Genomic DNA, 24,569 nt, shown 5'->3' with positions numbered 1-24,569 from the left:
TTGTTTCTAATGAAACATCTTCATCCTAAAGCAGCAAGTTGCCATTTCTCGTTCCCTCAAGTTTTCATTTCTTCATTAATTACTCAACACTGAAGAGACCAGCTGTGCTTGCTCTGAGCAGTCATGTCGTTTTGATGGGTAGGTAACTCAAATGCCAATCCTTAAGTATGGCCTTTCTGTTGTAAAGTGTATTGTTACAGAAAATATCCCTGACGCTTAGATTCAGACATACCAGAAAGCAGCCCACCCAGCAGAAATCAGGAATAATAATTTCTCAGTTAATTATAATCCTTTTTACTAGTATCTCAATACAACTGAGTGTATGAAAATCAGAATAAAATACTGTATACCGTCATAAGATTGCAAGAAGAATGAATGGAAATCTGTCTTGCAGTGGTAGTAGTGTATTTTTAAGTGTTACTCTGTGATAGCACTGCTTGATGTTTGAAAACCATTTGTTAAATAATGCATCCAGTTTCCTCTGTTAAAGTACCTGTTTGTCCATGACTGTGCTTTCTAAGTGCTATTTTTAATATTCTGCACAGCTAAGGCTGTACCTATAAATACTTCCTCACCATTGCATTTTTAGTTTCTTTCTGGGACAGCTCATCAGATTGAGAAGTGTAGTGCTTTGAGATACGATCCTTGTTATTTTCATACTGAATTGAGCACTGATTTGTCGTGTTTGACACATGTTGTTCATCGTGAGGTTTGGCACCAGTGCAAAAGCATTGTAATGCCAAGAACTAAGTGCACTTCAACTGCAGCAAAGCCGGGAAAGGGCATTCCCGACAGCACTGTATTTCAGCTGAAGGTTGAGGCATGAGAAGATGCAATTACGGTGCTAAATCTGCAATGCAGAAAAAAAAGGCTTCTCAGAGTAGGTTCTTGAAGGGCAAATGATTCTTCCTTGGTAATCAAGCAGGTTTGATTTCATACAGTTGTATGGTTTCATACAATTGCGGCATTGCTTCACTCTATGTAATTATACATCGTGAAACACGAAGCTGAAGTTGGGGAAAGAAGGGTTTTCTCATGCAGAGCGCTCTGTATCCCCGCTACTAACAGAGCTTGAGGCAGTGCGCAGGCCCTCCATGGGATAGTTTGGGGTTTTCCGATTGTAGTGGCTCAGCACAGGATAGCACCCACATGCACCCAGGGGTGTCAGACCCCCTAGCTCTGCCTCGCTCGGCGTCCTCGCCTGAAGCGGCGGCCCCCGGGGATGGCCAGCGAGTCCGTACGGACAGCCGCAGCGCAGGGTGCTGCTCTCCCAGGACACGCGTCCCGCCCTCTGCAGATACTAAACCTTTAAACCAAAGGAGATGTAAAATTCTGTATGTAGGAGCTTAGGGGGACATTTCATGGACTTCCCGAAGCGCCCTCTGGAGGCGCAGGGAAGCGGCCGGCAACCATGGAGTCCCGTGTCAGCAGGTTCCCCGCCGGGGCTGTGTGGCGTGAGGGGGCAAATGCTCCCGGTGTGCCTCAGCCGCTGCTGCCCGCCGTGTTCTGAGAGGTCACCGCTCCTCTTTCCCGGGGCTGGGCTCTCAGCCCGGGCTCCCGGCCGCGCTGCCCCAGCCGGGCCGGGCGGACTGGCGGGGGGCGCTGTGGGCTCTGAGGCGGCGCTCTGGGCCGCTCTCTCTGTGGTGTGTCCGCCGCGGGCGGGGGAGCCGCTTCCCCTTCCGCTGCCCTTGTTGCCGGCGGGAGGTGACAGGACCAACAGGCGCGATGTGGCGGAACGTGCTGGTGAGGCCCGGGGAGAGCGGCCCGCTGCCGCCGGCGGTGTGTGGGGCTCGCTCAGGGTGCCCGCCCGGCTGCGGGTCTCGGCCGTGGTGGCCGCTCTCCCTGGCGGGCGCTGCGGAGCGACCTGCGGGGGTCGGGGCAGGGTCTTAGGCGGCCCACTCGCTCCATGTAGTGCTGAGCTTCAGGGACTTGAGAGGATAAAGTTGAGTCGGGGGGCTCGGGTACGCTTAGCTCGTTTCTAAGGAGGTATGTGTTACAGCGTGTTTATTTAGGGTGGGTAAGGAGAGGAGATGCCTTGTCCCGTTCCTTGCAACCAGCATCACCTGTATGTTTGCTCGCCCCGTGGCTGCGTTTTTAGCGGCAATAATTGTGTGGGAACGATGTGTTGTCAGTGTTGCTTGAAGGAGGCCGCTGGCAGCTTAGAGCTACCGCGCTTTGAGCTTTGACATTGTAGCGAAGGCAGATTAAAGAATTGTATATTGATTTTGGTAGGCTACCCGATATGATCAGTCTGTGGAAACAGATGCCAGCTCAGGACACAGCAAGGTGATTTAGGCTGTGTGTGTGGTGGGATGGAGGTGCCTCCTTAACGCTGTCAAGGTTGTCTCCTGTACTGGTGGCTCGTAGGCGAACTGCAACAGTGACAGGAGTTCGTTGTCCTCACAAACACATTTGTCAAAAATATTATTGTCTCTTTCGCTAGTCAGACACAGGAAATGATGCCTAAAACTGAGGTATAAGGGGCAGGAACTGAGAGATTTCCCCTGAAGGTTATGGTACAGATGTATAAATCTGTTGTGTCCTACTGAAAATAATTTTACCGAGTTTGTCCTTTTCAGATAGCCAGGACCTTTTCAAGCAGTCCTTTACATAGGTTGCTGAAAAATTTACTAAATTCACAACTAGCATGATGAATTTTGTCTGTTTTTAAAAGCCTTTATTTATTTGCTGTCCCACTTCTATCTCTCTTTTCAAAGAAGCAATTTTTACCCTGTGTGGAGAGAGCTGTAAAATGTCACTGTTATTAAAACACTGTTTATCTTTTATTTCAGGCTCTTCACCAGGTTTCCCAGAGAGCCATCAGCACTGCTTCACGCAGGCAGTATGCAAATAGAGTTTCTGAGAATCAGAAGCTTTTTCAGGTAATGAGTGAGTTGAATAGTGTTAGTAGATTAACAAGGTTTTAGTAAATCATAACTGCATGTTTTTTTTCTAAAGGAACTGGTCAGGCTCCCTTTTACATCTGAAGAGAGCTCTCAAAATCAGTTGTATGACTAGAACGTTTGCAATTAGCAGTTATTTTCTGCAGAGGTTGAGTATTTTTACATGCATACTTGACTTGCAGACTCTTTAGGGAGTTCTTTACCCCATGAAATGATTTGTACCAGAATTTCACATAGGTATTAGGCATGGTACAAAGATAAAGTACTCTGAAATTAGTTGATATGGGGGAGTATGTCCAAGGAACAAATAGAGAAGAAGAGTGAGAAGGCGGAAATAGAGTGAAAAGGTAAACCTGAAATCTTACATCTCTTTCTATAGCTCATAGTTGAGCCCCATAATTTTTAATGAGGATGTGGTATTACTGTATTTCTCAGTTATGAAAACTGTAAAAGTCTTAAGTGATTGGATTCATTCATTGGAAATTATTGAATCTTTAAAAATAATTTCTGGATTATTCTGTTCCTGATTGACAGGGCCACTGAGTGAAGTAGTAAAAGCAGAGAGAGTACTCAAGAGAGTAATCCCAGCTGTGAGCCACAACCTGGAGCTGTAGCTTCAAACTGAGGATAATCTGGGCTTCAGCTCCATGAAAGGGACTGAGCATATCAGAAGCCCCACTTAAATAGATTTAGCATCTTACTGCTTTTCTTTCCCCTGAAACAGAAAGCTAGTCTTGAGACACTTGACTAAAGAGCACAGTGTTCATTGTGAGCCAAGGGGAAGGAAATGGGAGGGTGATGTTGGTGATAAGAGGGGGTCAGAAGTTCAGTTTCTGCTGGCAGAGATCTCTAGGCATATCTCCTCCTCCTTTCATTCCTTTCTTATGGGACAGCAAATTAAGCTGGGGTAGGTTGCAGGTCACCAGCACCGGAAGATGCTTGAAATCCAGAGCAAGGTGATCTTGCAGGGGTAAAGATCATGTGGATCTGGTGCTTAGGAGTTTTACTTTGGGTGAAGCAAAACAATTTCCTATATATCACCAAGTGATGATACAGACTCTTTCCCCTGTTGCTCCCTGTAGCAGGGATTGACTATACTGGAGATGGATGTGAGGTTTCTAGGGATGATAATCACATCCTGTGCACCCAAGGGGTCTGGCTGGTGTCAGAAGTGTTCAGGCATCTGCCAATCACTGCTTTAGATATGAACTGTGCACATGATTTATTATTCTCCCCTAGTGAGTCATCACCTGATACCAGAGTGAAAACTTTTAGAACAGAGTGGGATCTGAATAAGGTTCACTGTCTTTTGGGAGTCAGAAAGATAATGTAGAGTAGTAATTCTTCCCTGGGTGATTGTAGTTATATTACCACAATATTGTAAGAACTGCATACAAATAATTTATCTTTGTCACTTGTTTCCATTAGGAGGATAATGGCCTCCCAGTGCATCTTAAAGGTGGGGCAAAAGATTCCCTGTTGTATAGAGCCACTGCGGGTCTTACGGTGTTTGGTAAGGCTAATACTGAAATACTTATGCTTTGGTACAATTTCCAGTGCACTAAATATTAAAATATTTTTTCTTTGGTACAATCTCCAACATGGATGATGTTTTCTCTGTAAAATAATTATGCAATGTCTTCAGTCTGTTCTTTATAACATGCAAAGTTTATGTAGAGAAGAAAAAACACATTTGGACATACTGTGTATTCATTTGTGCTTTTCCAGGTTTATCTTTTCATATGGCTTTTTCCCAGACTTAGTACCATGGTCTGGATACTCCTTCAAGTTTCATGTATGGTGTTAGAGAAAAACAGAACTACTTCATCTATTCTGCAAAGGAGTAAAATGTAATTATAGCACATACAATGAACCAGTTTTTGCACTTGTCTGACTCTTCTTAGTGATAGGTGATACTCAGTGTGAGTTCTCATGTGCTGTAAAACCTAGCAGAATTATAACCAAGATTCATAATTCATAATTTGCAATAGTCTCTAACTTAAATGCGGTGATCAAACAGATTTTCAGTTCAGCCACTTTAGGAATGAGTAACCATTACTTCTTGACTGTGTAGGTTATACAGACATACCTCTCCCCACTTTTTATTTTTGTGCAGCCTGTGGGGATGTATTTAATTTTTTTTTTTTTTTCCTAAAATATGAATCTCAAAAAAGAATTGAAACATGTCTTTAGAAATATATTTTGTCTGAATTGCAGCTGCTTATTGTCAGCATTTCTTCTGAAACAAACTGGAAAGCTGCCTTGTAAAGAATTCTGTGTGTACTAATCTGAAAATATCTTTTCTTTCCATTAATTCAGGAACAATGTATGCTCTTTATTATCTGCTTGTCTCTTCAATGCCCAAGAAGCCCAACTGATTCTTTTTGAGGATGCCTCAGCAACTAACATCTCTTTGTCCATTTCCCATGTGACTGTGGTGGCAGCTGATTATAAGCAGCTGGCTTAATGATTGGAATCATACGTTAATTGTAACATGTAAACTGCAATCAATAAAGCAGTTTTTACGTGGTGTAGTGGGTGCCTGGACTGTTTCATCTGTTCATGTGTGTGAGCATTTTTGGTCATAGAGCTGCCAAGCCATAGAGGCCCAGAGCCAGGAAAGGGATCCTAGGTCAGCAGGAGCACCCGCAGAGCAGCACAGAGGACTCAAGGACACTCCTGCCTGGAAGTCTGTGTTGTCAGGGACACAACAGTGCCTCTGTAGGAATGCATGCAGCATAGGGAATTAACAGGAATTAGAGACATGCTGATACGTGCAGGGCGGTGATCTCAGCGGCATCACAGAGAAGTGATGGGATGGTGGCTTCTACAATTGGAGTGCTGGGATGGAAGGACTGGAAGGGAAGATGAGGTGCTACCCTCCATGTCAATGACCAGCCTGAGTGCATGGAGCTCCACCTGGGGATGGGTGAGGAGTTGGTGGGAAACTTATGGGTCAGGATTAAAGGGAGGGCGGGAGAGGTGACACTGTGGTGCAGGTCTATTGCTGGCCACCCGACCAGGAAGACTGAGTGGATGAGTCTATAGGCAGACAGGAGCAGCCTCCCATTCACTAGCCCTGGGCCTTATAGGGGACTTCACCCCAGTCTCTGCTGGAGGGACAACACAGCAAGACATAAGTATCACTTGTTAGGTACTGTGATGGCTCTTACTAGCTTGATTGCAATTATTGGGGAAAACTGGAGTGCCCCCGCCCAGAGAGGCGGGGATATGATTTTAGAGGAGCGTGGCTTTAAGTCCGGTAAGGAGTGAACTCTGCCCTTCTGCCTTGGGGGATGTGCCCTATAAGGCTAGGAAGTTACTCCACCCCCTTATAAAGTATCAGCCCAGAATGTTCCACCCTTCTTGTGTTACTATTCCTTATATCCTGCTACATTTATTTTAACAATCCCTCCTATTTTACCCCTATTGGATTGTACCCCCGAGACTTCTCCCTTGCTGTATCCCTATTGGACCCAGACCCTAAACTCCACCCTTGCCCTACCCCATAAAACCAACGACCCTGCCTTTTTCTTGGTTGTCTCTGGTTTGTGCTTGGTTAGATAATGTGGTGGTGATGCCCCAAATAAATGGATTCCCGAGTTTAACCAAAGAAGACCCGTCTTGTTTATTTCCCACGTCTATCACTGGTGGCTGCACCCTCCCTGGACATGACTTGGTTGTGGTGCGATGCAACAGAAAATTATAATGGAAACACTTTGTAGCTCTGCATCCCTAAACCAGTTTTATGTTCTTGACAGAATTTGTGCCTTTTTAACTTTTCTGTCAAGTTGCTACTTGTGGGTTATTATGCCCAGAGTATCGTATTGACTGTAACAATTAGGGCTGCTAAGAAAACCCAGTTTCATCAAAGTAATCCTGTTGTTTCTCTTCTCAAGGAAACAGTGTAATTTTCAAAATGTGAAAACAAGCTCAAAAATCTAGCCTCCCACTACAGTGCTATTTTAAGCCTCTTGTGGATTAAGTTTGTTTTTCATTTTTTGTTGCTATCCTGGAGAATCAGAGTATGCTTGTTAAACTCAATGCAAACTGGAAGAGAAGGATTGGTATACTCAGGACTCTCTAGTAGAACCAAAAATCTTAAAAAAAGGGTACATGGGGGAGTACCCCTCAATCGTAGTTTCTCTGCACAGGTGGCTTTGGCCAACTGCATGACTAAAAGAATAATACCTGGATGGATTTGTTGGAAAAAGGTTTGGGAAGTGGGGATGAACATTGATGCCTACAAAGAAGAGAAACCCCATGGCACACTGAACTATACTACACAGAATCTGAAGTAATTAGTCTGCTCTATGCAGTGCTGGTAAGGCTTCTGCTGCCATCACATGCCAGGGTTACACTCAATATGTGAACCAAGTGATGGGCATCTGGAAGGCAGCATAAGGGAAGATCAACATGTTTAAAAAGCTCACATCTTTTCCTGCCCACAGGGATTAAGAAGAATTTTGAAAGGAGTAATTGTTCAAATAGTCTAAATTATAAAAATCCTGTAATGAGCTATGCAGTAACTACATGTTTGTGTGAGCAACAAAAGCAGAATGTGCTGCTGTTCTTGTTTTTGCACTGGGATGTGTCCAATGTCTTGGGATCCGCAGCAAGCTGTGAATGAACTGTGGTGCCGGCAGCAGCCCTGGTGGGAGAGCACGGGAGAGCAACGAGAAAGTTTTATCCTACAGAACAATCGCTATTTCTAATCAGAGCCTTGAAATGTTATTTAAATGAATGCCATCAAATGGCAAACCTTGTTCTGGCAGAGCTGTGTGCAGTAGCCCCGGGATGAACCAGGAGCGCGCAGCCGGAGCAGGCGGGAGAGCGGCTGGCGCTGTGCGGCTGCCGGGCGCTCACAGGGAGGCGTCCGCGGTCCACGGGCTGCCAGCGCTCCGGGAGCTCTGCTGCTGCAGCAGCAGGAAACCAAGCAAAAACCACCGTCAGCTGCTCAGCACCATTTTATGGGACTGCATTAGAACGCTGGCAGGGAAATTCCTATCTACGGTGCAGCCTATACATGTATTTCATTGCAGGCTCAACCACAGCACAAATTGTGAGAGGTAAACTGGGTGCCTGTATTGCCTATACTGTCTCTCTCTAGGAAAATACAAAAAGAGAGCTATGTATCTTCCCTACTGCTAAAGTATCTGAAGATCTTAACTTCAGTTTCTCTATGGGTATTATATGGTAGCAGAAAATAAAATAAGCGACATCCTTTACTCCTTGCTAACGTGAAAAAAGTTGTAACTATAAAGGAATAAAATGCTCACTAATATGAAGTCATGGGCTTCTAGCAGTTAACACCCTCAGCTTAGAAGTGAGCCAGCTTTGCCAAAATGAAAAAGAAAATTCTTCATGCAACTAGAAGAGAAATTAATATTCAAATAAAAATCAGGTGAAACAGAAAAATTAAATCCTCAGTACTGCAGTTCCAGGTTCCACAATCCTTTCTGAGACTCCAGATGTACAGACCATGTTTTACTTTCTCCATTTGGAAGGTAGCTCAGAATATCAACTCTTAGAATGGTGCCCTGGGCTACATTTTCTTGGCTGCTGAATACATGCATAGATCCAATTAGCCTGACACACACAAAAACTTCCCCAGTAAAAGTCTGAGTACTAATAATACAACTATAACACAGCTTTGACTTCCTAAAAGATATGGTGAAAAAGTTCAGAAACTCTCAGAAATAAAAAGAAAGCCCCAGGGAGATCCCTAAGTGTATGATCTTCATTATACTCTTTTCTTTTTCCAGATCCCAGAGTAAAAATATCACTTTTCTAATGTTGCTGACCTTAGCTATCACTGCTCTGAACTATGAGAATGCATAATGAATTTTTGTTTTTTGGCATTTTTCATACTATGCTGTTGCTCCTTACTCTCCCATTCTTTCTCAATTCAATATCAGAACTGGATGTTAACCTTCACAGTTGCTAGGGTGAATCAGACTTTCAGAGGCAAAATCAACCTGATCAACCTGACTTGACCCTAAATAAGGTATTTAGGGGATGAGTAAGTCAGTATTAATGTATCTTTTCATGTGCATGCTTGTGCGATTATTTTTTTAAAGAAGTTCCTTTTAGCAATAACACCACCTTCGCTAATCTTACTTGCCTGAGCCTTTCCACTTATTTTTTCAGTACTCAGCCAATTCTGCTGTAAAAATAATGGCTTGTCCAGAAACACCATCTGAGGAGAATCTCTTGGCTGGACTGTAATTTTTCTGAATGTAAGTATTCACAGAATCACAGAATTCGCTAGGCTGGAAAAGACTTTTAGGGTCACCAAGTCCAGCCCATATCCAAGCCTTCAAACTCAGAGGGCAACACATACGGTCTATGATACATGTTTTGGTCTTGCCTCAGTATTTTTGAAGAGTTGTAATTCACAGGTTTTCAATTAGACTAACTGAACACAGTGTCCCCCAAAACACATCTAAAGCTAAAAGCACGCTTTTACCTATTTCCTCAAAAATATGCATCCTCGACAAAAGTGGCCACTGGCTGGGATTCCTGTTTATAAATGTTGTGACAAGCCAAATTCATTCTCAGGGCGTGGGGGAGGTACCTGAGGAAAGGGGTTATCCCACTGTGTCCCCAGTCAGGCTGTTCTGAGTTTAGATCCTCAGAGAAAACCAATGTCTGTATACAGCTCACTAAGATCTCAAAACATTCACTCCCATTGCATAGAGCCAGCATATAGCCTGCTGAGTCCTAGAGAAAGCTGCCAAAGAGAGATTAATTTGTCCTTTGCTTATGTGTTTCCTTCTTTGAGTTCCCAATTCACAAGTCTGAACTTTCTGAAACATGAGGATCTTTTGCCTTTTCAGTCTGGTTTATCAGGTGCAATATTATCATCTTCCTTCTGCCTCCATGGTATTTTATTCTTCTATTATTATGTTAACCCACTTTAGTATTTTCATTCATGAAAATGTATGTCCCTTGCCTAATTTGGTCTCTGCTCTCTGCAAGAAAAGACAAGATGCTGTCTGGAGGACATGGAAATAAGTTGGAAAGTGATGATGAGGTAAGATTCAGTAATATTTAAGCTTTAAGTATACCAGAACATGGAAGGAGTTACATTAAAAAAAGACCACAGGAGGCTTGGAGTTTTAAAGCTACTTAAGTTAAGGTTTCCTAAAGAAAATTGTTGCAAACTAAGTATGAAATTTACAAGGTCATAGTATTGCTTTGAAAGCATATTTCAGCACAAGCACTTTCCTCGTGAACTACATGTTTGACTGCTAACAAAGTTGTAAAATAAGAGAGAAGTAGAGTGTCTTGTGATATGTCAATCTAATAAAGTGGTATCCTTTACCTTAGAGATATATAGTGGAATAGCTCACTTGAGGCTGCCTGTGAAGCTCAACCAGAGATACAGTTCCCTGTGATTTAACCAGGAGCAGCAGAAGAATGTTCTCCTTGAAAACATCCTTTCCTTGAAAGGAGCAGTAAGATGTTCAATGGAGGTACTTAAAATGTACTAATTGAGTTAAGCATTTTGTAGAGGACTTCTCAGGCCCAAAGAGACATAGTCCGGTTTAAACAATATTTGAAACAGCAGAAAAAAAATCAAATACTTTTAGATGGCTGCCTTATTTTTCCATGGAAGATTTTCCCTTTTAGCCAAGAAATCTGGGCTGTGCAGGATCTGAAGTACATGATCTGTCCAAAATGTTCCTTTTGACAGATTGATTATTCTAAGACTTTCTATGCAAATCTTACGGTGTCATCCTCATCTGTAACATGATTCATAGATATTTGGAGATGCTTTTGGGAATAAAAGAGATTGAGGGAGAGTCAGTGCTGTTAGACTTTATTGCAGGTATTAAGACAGTTTGCTCCGAGTAACTGTGAGTGGCTTCTGTTCCTACAGGGTTCCAAAGAAAAGCTTGTGATTCCATCAGGACCTCTAAGTTACTAATGTGTTCTTAATAATAATTGAGTTATATATGTTTATTTAATATAAAGATTGTTCTGCATTGTTTCATCTCAACATGAACACTTACTCTGGATGACTAATGCTCTGGGTCCTGAAGTTTATAATGGAAAGGCTGACAAACACTCAGTCTTATCTGTCATAGCACTATGCAAAAGGGAATTATATAATTAAAGCATTATAATGATCTCTATTGCTCAGTGGGCAGTTACAAGTCCCACAGGAGTCAGGCCAACTGTGTTATCAAGGTTTATTCAGTCATCTCTTAGGAGCAGCAGGCACATTTTGCTAAATATAGTGTGGTGTGCTAATAAGTGCTCTGTGTGGAGCATTGCACTGGGATCAATGCCACAGAGCTGGAGTGCAGTGCACAGGATGTTAGCCCATCTCCCTTTGGCTGAGATTTTCAGAAAGAAGTGCTTAAACTTAAGACTGCTAAATCCATACTCTGATATTTACATAAATAGTCTGATTTTTCAGAAAAGCAATACCAAGAAATTCTCTTCCATTAAAATAATAAAATAGAAAAATGACTTACAACAAGAAAAGGTGTTATTATTCCTGGAAATAGTGCTCCTATGTATGAGTAGATTTCTGGGAAAAGAAGAGAACCACAACTTTTGATTTCCCCATCTTAATTAATTGTGGGATGTAAATGCAGTTTCTGAAAGGAAGTCACAAAATGGGTGTGGTGCAGGGCAGACCTCAACATTATGGCTGGTCTGTATATGATGTATTTTACAGCATTAGGCAGGAATCTCTGTCTCAATCTGTACCTCTCTGTTTGGGTCTGAGATCCAAAAGCAGAGAAACAGACGAGTAGGACCTGAAAATCACATCTTTTGATCAACTCCAGGCCCAATTATTGATCTTTTATTTAATTTATTGATTATTCCAGTTCCTGGTAAATAGATATTTACATGAGCAGATGACAAAGCTTTGCATCAGCAGAAGGCTTCACTGGCTAAAGTACCGGAGATGAAAAGTGCTTGATCCAGTGCTTCAGCTGGGGCACCCAACACTATCTCAGGTTACACTTGAGGCATTTGCTTGGGGCTAGAAAATACAACAGAGGACCTGCAGGAGACTCATACACTTGCATTTCAGCAAAGAGGAACTATCAGGCGGCCTGTAACACCCAGAACAGCACCAGGGGGTCGCCTTTGCCTCCTGGGTGGTCCAGAAGAGTTTGAGATGTGTCAGCATATGTGGATCCTTGTTGGTAGCTGGCAGCTCTACAAGAGATCTCTGATGCTGTGAAACACTCAAACAGCTCTAGAGCCCACTGATAACAACTGATCCAAACCCCATGGATGGTGGGTGGCCAAACTTCTCAGGCACTGCTGAGTTCAGTAACTCAGGTCTTCAGCCACTGCAGAAGTTTAGATGCTGGGCTCATGTGCAGGCACCCAATGTACCATAACCCAGAGCCAAATGCCACCTGAGGTGACCATGCAGGACAGAGCAGTGGGCACATCCAGTGTTCCTGAAGAGCAAAGCTGCAATGGTGGGGCATGTGTCAAGGAGTATGTGCCCCCTGTCTGCCTTCTCAACCACTCTGGAGGTTAGAAAAACAGACTTTGGAGTTTTTATTAGAAAATAAGGTCCGAACAGCTACTCCTAGCATAAAGGGACCTCATCTTGCAGCAGCTGTTCTTAACTGGGGAAGAAGATCATGTAGTAAAGCCCCATGTGTGATTTGCCTTAAACAGGAACTCTTCTAAATACATTTCAAAGGGCACTGGGCAGAGGGTAAAGGAACAACAGGTCAGATTTTCCAAAAGCCTATTTGTTTAAAAATCCTAAGCAGATACATTAATTAGTTTATTTATTTTTTGCTTTTGTTAAACAAATAAGACACATTGGAGCTAGTAGCAAACACATTTCCCTGGATAAAAAATACATGCAGAAATCAGGACAATGACAAACTCAAGACATGTTCACTGAACTGGGCTGACTAAAAGCTAACAGAGTAGTGAGGCCAGCTGGAGAGCATCCAAGAGATTGGAGGAAAGGGCGTATGAGAAGAGATATTTTAACAGCTTCAAGTGAAGTCTCTCAGCAGGCTGTAGAGGTGTTGATACCCAAGAGAGAGACCCAGCTCCAACAGGTGAAAAAGGCTTTCAGCAGAGAGTACATGGAAGCTATCAAGTAACCTTTAAAAGCAGAAACAAAAGCCAATAGTTTTCTGTTTACACAACAGAGTGCTTCTGATACTGAAGCACAGGGTAACATCTATTTATAATCCAAATTAATTTTGTCTTCTGGTATTTGGAACTGTCCATATTCAACATATTGGGAAGCAGCAGCCACAAAGCTGCATTAAGAAATAGTGATTTAGATCTGCATTGTTTAGTCCATGTATTTTCCTCCTTAGTCACTTGCCAATTATAATTTTTGCAAAAGAAGCAAGTTTCTTTTTCAAAGCAGATTCATGTGGAGTCCATTAGTGCTGTGACAGGTGATACTTAGGCTGTGCTTTTAACGCCTGTGAGCTAAACTCTTGCCTGACTTCTTTTTCCACAAACCCTCAAAGTTTCCAAGTGTCCATCAATATCTGTGGTAGGCAACATGAAGATGAGAGCCACAGATTATAGGTCCCAGGAAAGTATATATAATTTAGGCTATCCAGCTCCTTGGACCTGGTGCATTCCCTAGCTGTGTCCTAGCCCAAGTTTTTTTTGCAGAGGAAAAAGCTGTGATGAATGCCACAGTCTGTGAGTTTGAATATGAAGGCACGGAGACTGAGAAGCTGGGGGAGTGGGGAGCAGGAATAGTGGTGACCATGGAGTCCATCTCCCACAAAGTTTAGAAATGGTCAAAAAAATGACGTGACTATCATATGTGGACATACTGTAACAGCAAAAGGGGTTTTAGCAAGACTGGTGAGATCTGTACCTCTGACAGTAACATACAAAAAGGATTCTCCCAGTCTGGTTTCTTTGCTCTCTGAGTGTGCAGACATGCCAGTTAAGCAAGCAATTTTTCACAATAATACAAGACTGTTTTTGTGGAATCAAGAGGGCTGGAACTGGATGATCCTTAAGGTCCCTTTCAACCCATACCATTTTATGATTCTCTGATCCAAAGATACAGGCTTGTCTGGTGTAGTAGTATTTTCTTATTTCTGACAGCTGTGCTCATAGTCATATTCTGGACAGCTTGCCTAACTCACCTAAAACAAGTTATTATCTATTGTCAGCTGCTACAAAACAGCTCCCCAAAGTATGCTGTTACCACTAAGTATGGTATGGAGAATTTCTCTTTGAAGTCCTGGGGCACTTGAAAATAACAGGTCATGAACTAAATGGCTTCTAGGGATCTTTTCCAGCCTCATTTACTATGGTTCTGTGCATTTGCATCAGATTCACCTGTCAGAATGCTTAAAGTTTTGAATGTTTGTCCTGCTGAACTGAGGATTTGGGGCTGACCTTTACATCCTCTAAACCTTCTTGGAAAGATGTGTATTGGGATTGAGTGCAGGAGCAGCTGATTATTCCCTCTTGACAGCTTTCCTCCAACCTGCTCTTCAGTGAGAGGAATCACCACATCCTCAATGTCTTTTATTTCTGTGGGGGACAGGCCAGCATCAGCAGTTGGCCTAATAACAAGGTACTTGAGTCCTAAAATTCTCCCCCACCATTAATTATTCCACTGTCTGAAACAAAAGGATCAGGTCACTCATTAGCTAATGCAACCTGAACTTTCAACAGCTTTGAATACTTTTCCCATTCAGACAGAAGCTTATTTTCTCTGTAAAACTACCTACCACCTACACCTACCCTGCTGTCCCAATAGGTACTGATTTTTTTAATATATAGAAATTACATATTATTATAGAAGAATTAGCAAATTGTTCCAATTCAGAGCTTGGCACTGTGCCATTTCAGAATTTGTTGCTGATTAGTATCAAGAGCTTCTTCATAGAAAGAAATTACTTTGCAAAAGTTGAAGTGCTACCAAATATAGGAAAACACATGGCTATTAATCCTTCAGCAGATGTTGAATCCAATTAGGTACTCAGTGAGCTCTGTACTATAATGTACTGCAAGTAGCAGCTAGTGGCTAGTGATTTCTAAAAATATTTTAATTTTTCAAAATTACGGGTTTCCTCAGTGAATCATCATTCTTTCACAAAGAAACTCTCAGCTGTGTGAAGAGGAATGCTTAGATTTGCATTCACAATTCTTTGTGACTAGTCCATTGCCATGACAGGAACAATTATGTTAAAACATACAGTGATACCTGAAAAATGTACAGTCACTGTCCTCAGTTAGTTTATTTTCTTGTCCTCTTTAATCAATCAAGATTTGTACTGGTTTCATAGAGGGATGCTTCCTAAATAGATCAGGACTCTGTCATGAAATAATGAACCAGCTTCTTTGAAAGAAAGCAACTTTATTTAGAAATGTTACTACTGTAACAGTAAAGAGTGTTTGTGTATATGTATGGGACTACAAGATTGTTGCATCTATTGTTTCCAATTTTAGTACTAAAGCTCTATGTTTCCTTAAGAAATACTGCCTAAAAATTAACTGGACTTTCTCAGGCTCCCAAACTCCACTAAATACCAGCTTCTTTCTATTTATAAATCTGCTTTTGAAAGATTTATTTACTTTTCCAGTTCTATTTATCTGGAGCCACAATAATTAACTTACAGAACATTTTATGATGGGAAAAATCAATTACACGAATTAGAGAAATAAATAGTTGCTAAGGAAAACATACCTGGTAAGGCAGATAATTATTTCATAGCTGTCATACTTTCCAGAGATGTTGCTTCTGTAGTTGTTCCACTGAATGAGCAGATTTTAGATAGCACCAGTCCTCTCTGAACACTGCTAATATAAGAAGCCAGTCCTCATTATGAGAGGTCAGACTAATTCTGCTCTCTGAATACCAGCTCTGAAATGAACTTATCCAAATAAACAAACATCAGACTGAGATTTTGTCCTGCTGTTGACTAGAAATCTCTCATAGAAGGCAGAGCCTGGTGGAAGCAGTTTAATGTTAATGTGTTTTGTCCTTCTGCATTTTATGAGTGTGGATATAGTCCCATGCAATATTAGTTTTATAACTGATGTAATAGGGAATAAAAAGTAAACTGGAAAGGCTGTCCATTGTGCAGTCAGGAATGAATGGGCCTCTTAAATGACTGTACTAAGGCAGTGCTTAATTTAGATGTACTGTAGTGATAGATGCAGTGATAGACTGACCAGCAAAGTACTTCCTGGGCAGATGTGCTGTACTGACTGCAAGTCACTGGCAGCAGCACAATTTTGCTTGTATAACAACACTTAATATTTAATCTATATATTGTTTGATGTTCAAAGAGCTTACCCTTTTTTTTTTTATTCTTCGTCTGTGCAAAACATATACTCAAATGCATATATACATATGAATAACACATTTACCATATTCATATGCAAAGCAGATGCAACTAACTGTCATGACAACACAGAGGCCAAATCTAGTGTGATAGCCACATGGAAATTATATTCAAGGTTTACAGTGCTGAAATGCAGAATGTCCTGTTTTATTCTACCCTGTCAATGCAGTTTGAGGTAACAAAAATAAAAGAGGTGTCAGAAAGACAAAGTTGCCTGAATTGCTTTAGATCCAAAACCATTTCAAAATTTCTAAGAAATTCTTGGTTACCTACAATATTACTATAACACACCTACACTATATTTAAAAGTATAAATATTAATTTAAATGTTGATTTTTAAATTTAAATCTATTTCAATGTGTTCAGATTAGATAGCAGAGAAAATTGTGAAGTTGGAGTACAATGGTCTTAATGTGTTTAACATTTGTCTAAGAAACAAGCAGGCAGGAGAGCGTTAGTAAGTTTACGCATTTCAGAAATGCCTTCTGCATCACATGCTATGTACATTCAGACTATGAATGTACATAGAAACAGTGCTAATTAAAAACAACCCATTTAATTACTGTGATATATGAAAGCTCACACTCCAAATGCAATTTTTTGTACATAAATGATCTTAGAAGAATCATGGTTAGAAGTGTTAGAATACGAGTTAAGGATAAGAACAAAATCCTGCTGCCCTTGGAGCTGACTAATCATTTGCTCTTGCCAGCTCTGAATCTTACTTCACATGAAGAAATTAAGCAAAGCTGGTCAGCTGAGAGAAGGGGAGATAGTCCCCTCGGCAGCATCTAAGTCTGTGAGTATGAGATTCTTGCAGACCTGAGAGACCCCGTGCTTTCAAAGTCTCCACTAATGTAAATACACTTGTAGCTTTACACCAAAGTATTTAAACCTTTAAAAACAGTATTTCTGAATGATTTAACTTCTACATAGAATAATGCATATTTTATTCCAGCCTCATTTTTGGCATTAATTGCTTTTAACATAATTAATTGCTATTAACATAAAACCTTGGTTATCCTATGATGAAAAACATCTACAGTATATTGTAAAAACATATCGTTGCAGTGCACAAGTGATAAAAATACCTTATTTGCATTAATTCACTTCCTATGGAAGGATATTTCATTGCAATCCCTGATGTTCATTCTTCTGAAACTATTTTCCACACCACATTTATACTTGCGTTCTTGGTGTGTTTATTCAGGGAACTAAAATTTTTAAATACATTATGTCTTAGAAATATTGCTTTTCCATATAAGATCTGGATGAGAAGAAATCCAGTTCCCCATGCCAAAATGATGCCAAAAGAGAAAATCCAACACAACAGCTGGGCAAGGGGGTTTAATAGGTCAAGAGTTTTATCAGCGGAGGAGATGTTGCTTTAGAAAGTGCATTCTATCAATACCAGACAGCTGAAACTGTGCCGTGTCCCAAAGAGAAGCTGACTCACTTCCAAAGTGTTTGGAAATGTCAGCACATGTCTTCTGGTTATCGCTTTCTTTTCAGCATTTGGGTTCTTGTGTAGATGACAGGTCAGATGATGTGCAGAAATGAAGCTCGGGAGACACAAGTCCTCCTGCCGACAGGTCCTTCATCTCCCAGTCCTGCTGAGAAGCGCCCAGGAGCGGTCCTCTGATAGAATATAAGTCTCCTCTATCGGTCACTTCCACGCCGGCTGGAGTCCCCCCGATAACTCTGCCGGTCACGTCGGGCACGGAGCCGAAAGGGACCCAGTGTGGCCCCGGAACCTCCCCGGCCGCTCCGAGCGGGAGTCCCGAGCTCTGAGCTGAGGCATGGCCCCATTTGTCCCTCTGTCCGCCCTTCCCGGCCCTGTTTTCCATCTCGTCCTCAGAGCGGTGTCCCCGGGGCCCAGCGGCAGCCTCGGCAGGCGGACAGACGGACGCCGGGGCTGTCGGTCGCCGCTCCCTCCCGGGGCCGCCACCGGGGGGCGCTCGGGCACCACGGATGGCCCCGGTGCGGCGGGGCCGCGGCGCTGGGGCTCCGGGACGAGCGGGGCTGCGGCTGGGAGACACCCGCAGTTTGTCCCCCTCCCTGTTTGCCCCTGCTCCTCGCCCATCTCTGTTCCGCGTCCTGACTTCGAGCAGTCGCTCCGAGGGGACAGTGACATCCCTCATTTTAGCCCAGGGGTCTCGGAGGAGTCTCGTCCGCCAGTGTTACCGGGGATGCCGTTCCCCACGGGTGTGGGAACAGTCCCGCTGCTGGCTCGGGGCCCCCTGGGCTGCTCTGTCTGGGCCGTCGGCAGAGAAGGGCCCGGGTGTTCCGCCGTGTCACCCTCTGGCACGGAGCGCTGCAGAGGCCGGGACACGTCGGGTGACCCGGGCAGGCTCCCGAGAGCGAGTGATGGGAGATCCTAGCGGAGCCTCACCCGCAGCGGATTATCCGGTTTCGGAAGGTGAAGTTCCTTTGGAAGGCACAGACTTTCAGACATGGGCTACGGGCGCGGATTTTCCGTGGGGTCCGAGGGAGGGTCGGTGCTGCCGTGCCTCGGCCCGGGGAGCCGTACCCTCCCCGCTGCAGGGCTGTTCCCGGCGCCCGCGGCGCTTCGTGCTCGAAGTGAAACACCCATGTAGCGGAGGGCCGTCGTGGGGGGTGGGGGGGGTGTGTGTATTTAATGTATGTTTAACGTATGGCCGCACAGCGTTGAGGTCAGACACACCTGAACCGTGTCACAATGGTTATATCGCCTTTGCCCTCACGGCTCCCGGCCGCGCCACCGGCAGTGGCCGCGCTGCTCTGCAAGACTGTGCCAGGGATCAGCCCAGCCTCGGGTCCTCCGCGGGGGCGACGGGGGCTGCCTGGAACACCCTCCCCCCCCGCCCGGGGACACCCTCCGCGCCGCCGTCCCTCGAAGCCTGCCCGAAGACTCAGTTTTTCCACTGCCCTCTCGTGTCCTCCCCGTTTGGGAAGCCCAGAGGAGAGAGGGAGGGGGCGGCGGGCCGGGCCCCTGCCTCTGGGCGCGCTGCCGCCGCGGCTCCCGTCTCATGCCGCAGGAATGCGCGGAGGTATGCGCCAGTTTCCAGAAGTGGATCCCCTTCCTTGCTGGAGCACAGCAGCGCATATATCACCCGGTGGCAGCAGTCCACCTTCCCTGAAGTTTCGTAACCGCTTACGAGGGTAAATTGAGAGTTGGGAACAGCCCTCTATTAAGTAGCAGATTGAGAAGAGGCTCTTCCCACTTGGAGAAGGCGAGTCTTCCCAGACAGACCCCTCGCATCGGGAGCTACAGTAATCGAGACGCCTCCTCTGTTGCCGCAGTTGCCGCTGCTCCTCATTCGCCGCTGCTGCTACTTGCTGCTCCCTCCACAAGGTGCCCCCGGAGCTTCATCCTTTATCCTCCTCCCTTTATCCAGGTCCGACGGCTGCGGCTTCCGTCGCTGCGGGCACCGCCGGAGTCATCGCCGGAGGAGCTGTCCCGTCACCGGCCCCGGCAGCCTGCGGCCACCCCGGCAGGTCTGTGTGTGCCCGCGCCGGAGCGGGGGTCCCCTGCCCGCCCCCCGTGTCCCGCTCTGTCCGCACGCACCGCGCACGCAGCTCCTTCCAGCGCACCTTAGGCAGGGCCAGCAGCGCCGGGCTGGAAGCTGACACGGGATTAGGAGGCAGCGTGTGTGCGAGAGTCGGGCATGTCAGAGCCGGCTGCGGGCGTGCGGCCGGGCGGGCGGAGAGGTGCGGGGCAGAGCGCCCCGGGGCCGCTGGCTGTCAGCCCGGGGAAGGGCACCCGGCGGGATGCCGGCCCCGAGCGCTGCCGGCGGACGGGTGCCTGGGCAGAAATGCGGGCAGGGGCGGTGGTGTCCCGGAGACAGAGGCTCCCGGCTGCCGGAGGCTCCAGGAGGAGCCCGCTGTCAGCACCCAGCGAGCCTGCAGGCACGCTACCGCTGCGGCTTTGGCAGGAGCTCTCGCTTCCCTCCCTTGTGTGTGCAGCTGCCGGTGATGCTTTCTCCTGCTTCCAGTTTTTTATATCTTTGATGGGTAACGGGCTTTTCCTGCTGTTTTTTTCTTTTTCCGTTTGCTTTAGTTTTTTTCCTTCTTGAAAGTGGTAAATGCCGTGCACTGTGTGGTTTAGAAATGCTTTGGCTGAGCTTCTGTAGGTTGAATTAGCGAGAGATAGGACTGGCACTGTGAAAGCTTGTGTCTTTTTCTAAGTGGTCTCTAAAGATCAATGAGAAAACCTTTAGTCCTTACACGAAGTCTGTTGTGTCCCTGCTGAGACAGGAGGTCTCCTCTGCCACCTCCAGGGCTTCTTTCACACCTAAATTCGCGAGAAGGGAACGGTATTGCTAGGTTAGCAAGTGAATGCTTTGGCTGAGGTGGTGTATTTCATGAAACAAAAAGCGTGTGTTAGGAATGGTAGACCTGCAACAGTGGAGAATTCCTAGATGCCTTTGTGAGATGGTTAATTTCTGTTGTTTTTCAAAATGATCAAAAGATGGCAGTCAAAGCTCGCACAAGATTATCAGGACAAAACGTCCTTTTGCGTTGAATTTAGGCAATCGTTAAACTCACTGCTACATGCGGTAGATCTGCCCAGGGGCAGCCGTTTCCCACGCAGAACAGTGATACAATTTTGGAGCTTTCAGGGCGTTTTAAGACTAACCTTGGTCTTTGTTGTGTTAGTGTCATGGTCAATATTACTCTTTGGTTTAGCTGCTGGAACTGCCATTAGGCTGAAGCCTTTGCTTAGATTTTTGTTGAGCTTTTGGTATTTTCATGTACAGTAAAGGCGTTTGGCTGAGGCAACTATATACAACTTCTCAAATGAAGCCTGTTAAGCTCAGTGTCAGTAACTGGGAGATCCCTGGATCTCCACAGTGTCTTCCCACCAAATGTGCCTTGCTGGGTAGTTCTTTAGATGGTAGAAGAATATTGTTTTCCCTTTCTTTTTTTTTTCTGCGGACTGATGATTTATGTATTTTTCTTTTGTTTTGCTCTTGGCACCTTCCTGATAAAATCTGTTGCCTAATTGCTTTTGGAATCCTTTCCTGCAGCCTAATTATGATATATGATGCATTTATGACTTTATTCATTCAAATTGCCATTCCCCCATTTCTTGAGATAGAAAATCTGAAACTATAGAAACACTTAGATGTATGTGTAGATTCATATTAGACTTTACTTAGACAAGGAAATAATTTGGAAGTTTTACTGGAGTAATTGGCAGTAATTTTACATGACCTAGAGCATATAGTTATGAAGGTATGGCTGCTTGCAATTAAGAACCACTAACTTGGTCTAATCCCACATATTTTGCTAGAAAACCTGCAGTGGTTGTGAGACTCCTATGCCTGTCAGCTTTATATAGTGTATTTTAAATATATTTTCTCTCAGGACATGTAAATGAATTATCAGATGTTGAAACATCATGGCTAGACAGACGTGTCAAATTTCAGATGTGTGTTACACACACTTCTGTATAACCTATTTCAGACTTTCAAGAAATGAAGAATAGCACATTTGTAGGCAGAACCCCTCAAAAAAGTTTTATTACAGTTTCCAAACTGCCTTGAGACCAGTAAAACAAAGCTAACTAAGTGGTTCAACAGCTATGAAAAAGGAGCCGATTAAAATCCCCAGCTGAAAGAGACATTTAGTTGATCCAAGGCAGGAATGACCTCTGAATTAGCTATCATCACATTCAGCGATGAAGTCATGGAGCTCCCTTCTGGCTTCTGCCTGTGCAGAGGCACAGATCTTCGCTGCGCTTCCCTGATCAAATTAACTCTAACTAGGTAAAGGCTTCATGTGCTTACTGTGATTGGAAAGGGTTCAGCAACAATAGGCACATTATTGCGAGACGAGACTCTCCAGTTAGTCATACAGATCGTTCGTCGTCTTGGACAGCTTTCAAGTCTAGAGGTTCCAACCTGGTCCCGTGGGTGGGGGCTGGGGATAAGGGAAAAAAGTGAAATCCACGGTTTGTCTTTTTTATGTTTTATGAATACACCCACGCAATCCTTTAATGCACATGTATCATTTCCTTCTCGTTTCTCCCCCTTCCTCCCTTCCCCATCATTGCAGATTCATTCATGTTGTTGTGATCTCAAAGGGCAGAAATGAAGACAGCGCTGTGCTCGGCAGTCGCTGCTCTGTGTGCAGCCGCCCTCCTCTCCTCCATCGAGGCTGAAGGTAACCTTCTCCTCCCTGCCCTCTTGCCCCGGTGCCCTTCTGACCATCAAATCTTCCAATCAGCCTTGAGCTACTGGCTCTCTCCCTCTGTGTTTATGAGTGTGAATACTTCACCTTCTTTCTTTCTCTCCTTCAGAGAAACGCCTCTCCTTCCTTGCTCAGCTCCTTCTGTGTTGTGTTTCTCCCGGCTAGCGAGCCGGGCCGTAGCTCTCTCTGTCTGTCCCTCTGGTGTGCTGTCCACACCGCCCCACAGGCAGGACGAGGCCACCCGGGCACAGCGCCCCGAGGAGCCCATTGCCACTGGTGGGCAGCCCGGCATGGCTGGGGCCATGGCTCTGCCCCCAGGATGGACCAAGAAGGGCTGGTCTCTGGCCTTTTAGTAGTGTTGAGAGAGCAAACGGAAAACCTACTACTCAGCAACCTGCAACTTGGAAATAAAATGCTCCAACAGAGTCTGGCTCTCTGCGCCTGTGTGTTTTGTCCAGCCGGGTGCTGCGCCTCTGCCCCACCGGCCTGCTGGTGCATCGGCCTCCCCTGCTCGGCGGGGCGACCCCCGGCTGAGCCTCGGGGGGCCGGACCCTCCCTCAGGGACACCTCAACTTCTGTGGTGGGTCTGACCCGGGGAACGCGCCTGGGGAGATGCTGCCGGTGCCGTGACACACGTCATGGGCACCGCTGAAGGGAAGGCTGGGCCAGGCCTTGCTGTGGCAGCCGGGGCTCCAAGGCTCTGGCACGCATGTGATACTGTCACCTCCAAAAAGGCTTTCCTTTTCCTTCTCCTCCTCAGCCCTTGGCACAGTCTCTCTGGAGGCTGAAGCCCCTGTCAGCCCTTGCAGCATCCTGCCTCCAGCTGAAGCCGTGGGGAGACCCATCTTCACTGCCATACTTGCTGCAGGGTGGCTCAAAATGGCCCTGGCCCAGCATTTACTCCCCAGTGGGTTAACATCAACTGTGTCCTGTGCCCTCAGTGGGAGCTGCTTGGCTTTTTTGGCCATAGTCATGGCATTTCTGTCAGCAGTGGCTGCCAGGGAGAAAAAAGGCTGAATGTCCTGCACTGAAATGACTTGATCTGACCTCTGGGACCTGACTCCATCATAGGTGTGGACTCCCCTGGATTTACTGGAAAAAAACAGAAGCCAGCAACTGATAATTCATTTTTTTTGCCTTCCTTCTCTTTTTGTCTTAAACTGAAACAAATTCCTTGATCATGGCCTGCCACAAGCTCCCTTGTCTGGACCTGGTCACCTTGGCTGAACTCCTAAAATCATGGGGTGTCAGAGATGCCTCTGCAGTGTTTGCCCCCCAAGTAGTAGTGCTTGTTTGGGACTTGTAAAGTACTCTGTCTTTCTGGAAAAAGATGGCATTTTTGCCAGTAGTGCAACATGTGGTCACCTGAGGAGATAATCAGTCCACTGCCTTCCTCTTGTGCTGCGTTGCTTTGGGCAAAGGAGCTGCAAAAGGTCATTTGAAGTAATTTCAGAGTTGAATTTGAAACACAGGACTGCCATGCCAGAGAAAGCAGAGAAAGTGTACAGTTTTGATGGAGGAAGGGAGTGGATGTGTTTGTGTAGTCTTCCTCATCTTAGAAGGGTGCTCACTTGGAGCTGGATAATATTACTGTTCTGCACTGCGAATTACACGTATGGAGTATGTTATTTCAGAATGTAAGTAAAGGTGTTTTATTTAGCTGTAGTGTAGACTAAACCAGTCATACCTTCAGTACTGTTAAAGAAAGCTAGAAAAATGTATTTGGAACAGCACAGTTATAACAGCAAATCTTGACACATAGCTGGATGGCCTTGATTAGATGTTGGAGGATGCACTATTGCCAAGCAAAAGAGTGGATAAAGCTTGATCTTGAGAGTTGTAGAGGGCTCTTGGACAGAACTTACATTACTTTGCTTTCAGAAATGTTTGATAAAGTACCAAATTTAGGGTGATCATATTTCTATGAGAAATATGAAGATTCTCCTAGCTCCAGAGTTTTGAAGAGCAGGGAAATGTGGGATGAAAACTTTTGGCGCTGAAAATGGAGTGAGAAATAGTGGTGCTGAAAATAAAAATTCAAAACTAGTAGGACTTGTTCAAAACTTTAGGACTTGCTGTGGTGGGATGAGCTTTTGTAGAGATTTATGCAGTGGGGTTTTTATTTGCACTATACTGGTCATTCTTCTGCACTGTT

General features: G+C 44.8%; 2 protein-coding genes across 7 annotated transcripts in view; both read left to right on the top strand.

Moving 5' to 3' along the window:
• Nucleotides 1–1,538: 1,538 nt before the first annotated feature.
• On the top strand, nucleotides 1,539–5,437 carry COX7A2 (cytochrome c oxidase subunit 7A2). The gene is made up of 4 exons (XM_023922347.2): nucleotides 1,539–1,743; nucleotides 2,793–2,882; nucleotides 4,332–4,416; nucleotides 5,223–5,437. Exons 1-4 carry the CDS (start codon nucleotides 1,726–1,728, stop codon nucleotides 5,279–5,281), a joined length of 252 nt encoding a protein of 83 aa, XP_023778115.1. The 5' UTR covers nucleotides 1,539–1,725; the 3' UTR covers nucleotides 5,282–5,437.
• A 13,727-nt stretch (nucleotides 5,438–19,164) lies between these two features.
• COL12A1 (collagen type XII alpha 1 chain) overlaps nucleotides 19,165–24,569 on the top strand; it is a 99,361-nt gene continuing 93,956 nt past the window's right edge. For 3 of the 6 annotated variants that reach the window (XM_086876301.1, XM_086876304.1, XM_086876305.1), the window contains exons 1-2: nucleotides 19,280–19,717; nucleotides 22,280–22,387. In XM_086876301.1, the coding sequence (XP_086732427.1) occupies nucleotides 22,315–22,387 (73 nt within the window). In that variant the 5' untranslated portion in view covers nucleotides 19,280–19,717; nucleotides 22,280–22,314. The other 3 variants (XM_086876302.1, XM_086876306.1, XM_086876303.1) reach the window with 3 other exon arrangements.

The sequence above is a fragment of the Cyanistes caeruleus genome, chromosome 2 (assembly GCF_971803275.1).
Source record: "Cyanistes caeruleus chromosome 2, bCyaCae1.hap1.1, whole genome shotgun sequence".
NCBI classification, from domain to species: domain Eukaryota; kingdom Metazoa; phylum Chordata; class Aves; order Passeriformes; family Paridae; genus Cyanistes; species Cyanistes caeruleus.
The sequence above is the reverse complement of the archived record's forward strand: the minus strand, read 5'-3'. Positions and strand labels throughout refer to the sequence as shown.

Excerpts from the sequence above, each read along its gene's own strand:
- COX7A2 (XM_023922347.2), top strand. Across the intron at positions 2,883-4,331 it reads AGAATCAGAAGCTTTTTCAG|GAGGATAATGGCCTCCCAGT; the intron begins GTAATGAGTGAG and ends TGTTTCCATTAG. Across the intron at positions 4,417-5,222 it reads TGCGGGTCTTACGGTGTTTG|GAACAATGTATGCTCTTTAT; the intron begins GTAAGGCTAATA and ends CCATTAATTCAG.